The sequence below is a fragment of the Amphimedon queenslandica genome, unplaced genomic scaffold, assembly GCF_000090795.2.
Source record: "Amphimedon queenslandica unplaced genomic scaffold, v1.1 AMPQUscaffold_12355, whole genome shotgun sequence".
In the NCBI taxonomy this organism is placed as follows: domain Eukaryota; kingdom Metazoa; phylum Porifera; class Demospongiae; order Haplosclerida; family Niphatidae; genus Amphimedon; species Amphimedon queenslandica.
The window spans coordinates 5,855-9,457 of NW_003547408.1; the positions used below are offsets into that span (position 1 = coordinate 5,855).

The window sequence follows — 3,603 nt, forward strand, 5'->3', positions numbered from 1 at the left end:
CTTTTGAAATTAATCATGGACCACGCTATTATTATGATTATTCTGATGATGATTCATAGTTTGTAGTATACATTGTAATTTAAGTATAGGTTATACACCAAGGTATTATTTACTCTTGATGTACCAAGCATTATAATGATGCAGAGCTGATAATGAATGATCACGCCCCAATTTATAAACCAGTTATTAGATCTAAATGGCGGTCGTTCGGTACATAATCGAGTGCTCACTAAAGAAAAAGAGCTGGTCAAGGCCTTCTCACTAGTCTCACTATGCTGCAAGAGCTAGAGGGACCTGAGGCACGGCACAGTACGAGCCCGAGCTCCTACTCCACCTCTTTTCGAGCCTCTGGTAAGGAAGAAGATGAAATTGAAGAAACTCCGTTAACGTGTACGATATGTCAGGATACTTACTCAGATCCCAGAGTTCTGCCTTGTCTTCACAGCTTCTGTAAAGGGTGTCTATCAAAGTTGGCATCAATATCTACTTCTATTAAGTGTCCGTTGTGTCGAAATGAGCATACCCTCTCTCCTAAAGGAGTAGATGAGCTATTACCAAACACACAATTAGCTCGTAAAGTAGAAACATTGTCAACGACCACTGAGAAATTAAAATGTGATCAGTGTGAGAGTGACGAAACAGATGTTGTGAGTTTCTGCTCTTATTGTGAAAGCTACCTTTGTAAATCTTGTGATGGAGCACATAAAAAAATGTTAGCATTTAAAAGTCATGAGCTGGTCCTCCCAAAGTTAGCAAAAAAGAATCCTAAAGTAAAGAGTTTCATGTGTCCAAAGCATACTTCTGAAGCACTTTCAGTTTACTGTGCTATCTGTAAGAGTGTCATTTGTCGTGATTGTGCGATTTATAACCACAATGGACACAGGTTTGAACCAGCAATGGATGTTTCAGATAAAATTAAAAGATTCTTGGTATCAGATTCAAAGCAGCTCAAGACTAAGCTTGAAACATTTCATTCCCATGCTGAAGAGGTTGCTAAAATTGAAAAACACGTTACAGTTTATCCTGACGAAATGAAATCTTTCATCACCTCTCAATTTGAAGAGTTACACAAGCTCTTAGATAAACGCAAAGAAGTGCTCCTACAACAAGTTGATACACAATACAATGATTTTTCTAAATTGCTTTGGATCGAGAAGGATATCGTCGAAACAGGTATTTGCAAGCTAGAGGCTGGAATCAGATTTGCTCAACAACTTGCCAAGAGTGATGACAAGCTGGAAGTGGCTGTGTTGGGCTCTAAAGCTCTTGCGTCGAATCGAGTAACCAAAACCTTGTCCTGGAATCCTAAGTCCATTCAAAATCTTGGCCCCTTGGCTTATGATGCAGATTTTGATAAACGCTGTATAGAAAAAATTGGGATAATCAATAATATTGAAGTAGTAATAAGTGATGGAAAATATTCTAATTCTCTTAGAGATTTTCAGGAAAATGGCACATATTGCATTGAAATTGAAGTTAAGTTTGGTCATCATCCCAAGATATCCTTTCCTCAAATGAATTTTCAGTGCAGCTGCAGACGAGGAGATGAAGTATTATCATGTACTACTTATAGAGCTAAGCTAAATAAATGGGATGTTACGTTTCAGACGAAGTATTCGGGAGATTATACCCTTGAGGCTGTCTTAAAAATATGCCATGATGATTGTCATAGAAAATCTAAGTTATTTTGTATTCCAGAATCATCATCTAGTGATAGTGCATCACCACCACCAAGTCCGCTGATATCAGCATTGTATACCCAGCCCAAGAGGACCAGGCACTACGAGAGAAGGGACTCACCTTGTCCTCGGGTCCCACGGGTGAAAGGACCAAAAGACAAATTCTAATCAGGGGACTCTAAACCTAAACCAAACATTAATTTTACTTTCATAATCATGGATTAAGATATTTAAGATTTTCTTTTAAGTTTTAATCATAATTAATTTTGTACCAAAATTTGAAGAATTACAGAAGCTGTTAGATGTAAAGAAGTGCTCCTACAACAAGTTGACACACAATACAATGGTTTCTCCAAGACACTGTGGGCTGAGAAGGATATCATTGAAACATGTATTTGCAAGCTAGAGGCTGGAATTAAGTTTGCTGATCAGCTTGCTAAAGGCCCCCATACACTAGGCAACATGTTGCTTGCAACATTTGTGCTCGTGTATGAAGGCCTTTAAAGAGTGAGGACAAGCAGGAAGTTGCTGTATTAGGTATTGATGCTGTTATAACTCAATGAAGAAAATGAATTCACTTTCGTGGGATCCTAAAGTCATAACAAACCTCAGTCCTTTAATATATATGGCTCGAGAAAGAGATATGCTTCTTTTCAGGATCTGAGTGATAAAGATTTCATTGAAAGCATAGGAAAGTTTGGGGATGTTCCTGACATTGTCATCGTCCTGACACATAAGGGATATGAAAGACCTGTCACACTTACTGGAGGGTTACTGGTAGTACTTCCTCCTGGTTCTGATGTACTTCAAATTGATGATACTTATCACTTGGAAGTAAAAGCTCAATGTGGTAAAATACTGTTTCCTGGTGCTAGCATTTTGTGTACCTGACTATTATGAAGGAAATGATGGTCATGACGATACAGAGTGAAAATAAACGGGTCGTTTCATTCCAAACAGTTAAACCTGGAAAGTATTTTGTTGCAGTGATATTGAAATTAAATGGTGAAATTTATTGTTGTAAAAATGTATCTATTGTTTTTGTACAACCAGTCATTGTATATTTGTAAGATTTATTTCCAGCAACTTAGCTTGATGTTGAAGAGAGTTATTGCTTTTATCTCCCTCTCTCAAACATCATTATTTCATGCCTCAATTTTTTAAAAATATGACCCAATGGTCCAAATGATTATTAAGGCTATCTTTTAATGTATTAACCAGTTAACCTAACTAAAATTAACCAGTAAGAGTAGGCCTAAAATTTTTTAAATTCCCTATTATTCTATTCTTTAATCTCTCTGTGGTGCCTATTATTTTTGTATTATTCTTAAAGTAAACCCTAATAACTACTAATAACTTTATAGTTTATATCTACTATCACGAGATGAGATGAGTCGAGATGGAATGGAGTATACAGTTGAAGAAGACGATATTCTTCCCATTAGTTACACACAATACATAACGTTCTCAGCTGATGATGATGACGACGATGTGCTGATAGTGCCGCAGCTGTGTAAAAAAAACGAGGAAGAAAATGATGAGATTCCATCAACGTGTACAGTATGTCAGGATACTTATTCAGATCCTAGGATATTGCCTTGTCTTCACAGCTTCTGTAAAGGGTGTCTATCAAAGTTGGCATCAATATCTACGTCTGTTAAGTGTCCGTTGTGTCGAAATGAGCATACCCTCTCCCCTAAAGGAGTAGATGAGCTATTACCAAACACACAATTAGCTCGTAAAGTAGAAACATTATCAACAACAAAAGAGATATCAAAATGCGATCAGTGTGAGGAGACAAATGTTGTAAGTTTCTGCTCTAATTGTGAAAGCTTCCTTTGTGAATTTTGTGACAAAGCGCACAAAAAGATGGGAATTTTTAAAAGCCATGTCCTGGTGCTCCCAAAATTGGCAAAAAAGAATC

General features: G+C 37.1%; 1 protein-coding gene across 1 annotated transcript; it reads left to right on the top strand.

Moving 5' to 3' along the window:
* The first annotated feature begins 182 nt into the window (after positions 1 to 182).
* Positions 183 to 1,949, top strand: LOC109587975 (tripartite motif-containing protein 45-like). Its single transcript, XM_020004187.1, has one exon. The coding sequence runs from the start codon at positions 273 to 275 to the stop codon at positions 1,845 to 1,847; it is 1,575 nt and encodes a 524-aa protein (XP_019859746.1). The 5' UTR covers positions 183 to 272; the 3' UTR covers positions 1,848 to 1,949.
* The last annotated feature ends 1,654 nt before the right edge of the window (positions 1,950 to 3,603 follow it).

Coding starts and splice junctions, on each gene's coding strand:
- LOC109587975 (XM_020004187.1), top strand. CDS start 273: ATGCTGCAAGAGCTAGAGGGACCTGAGGCACGGCACAGTACGAGCCCG.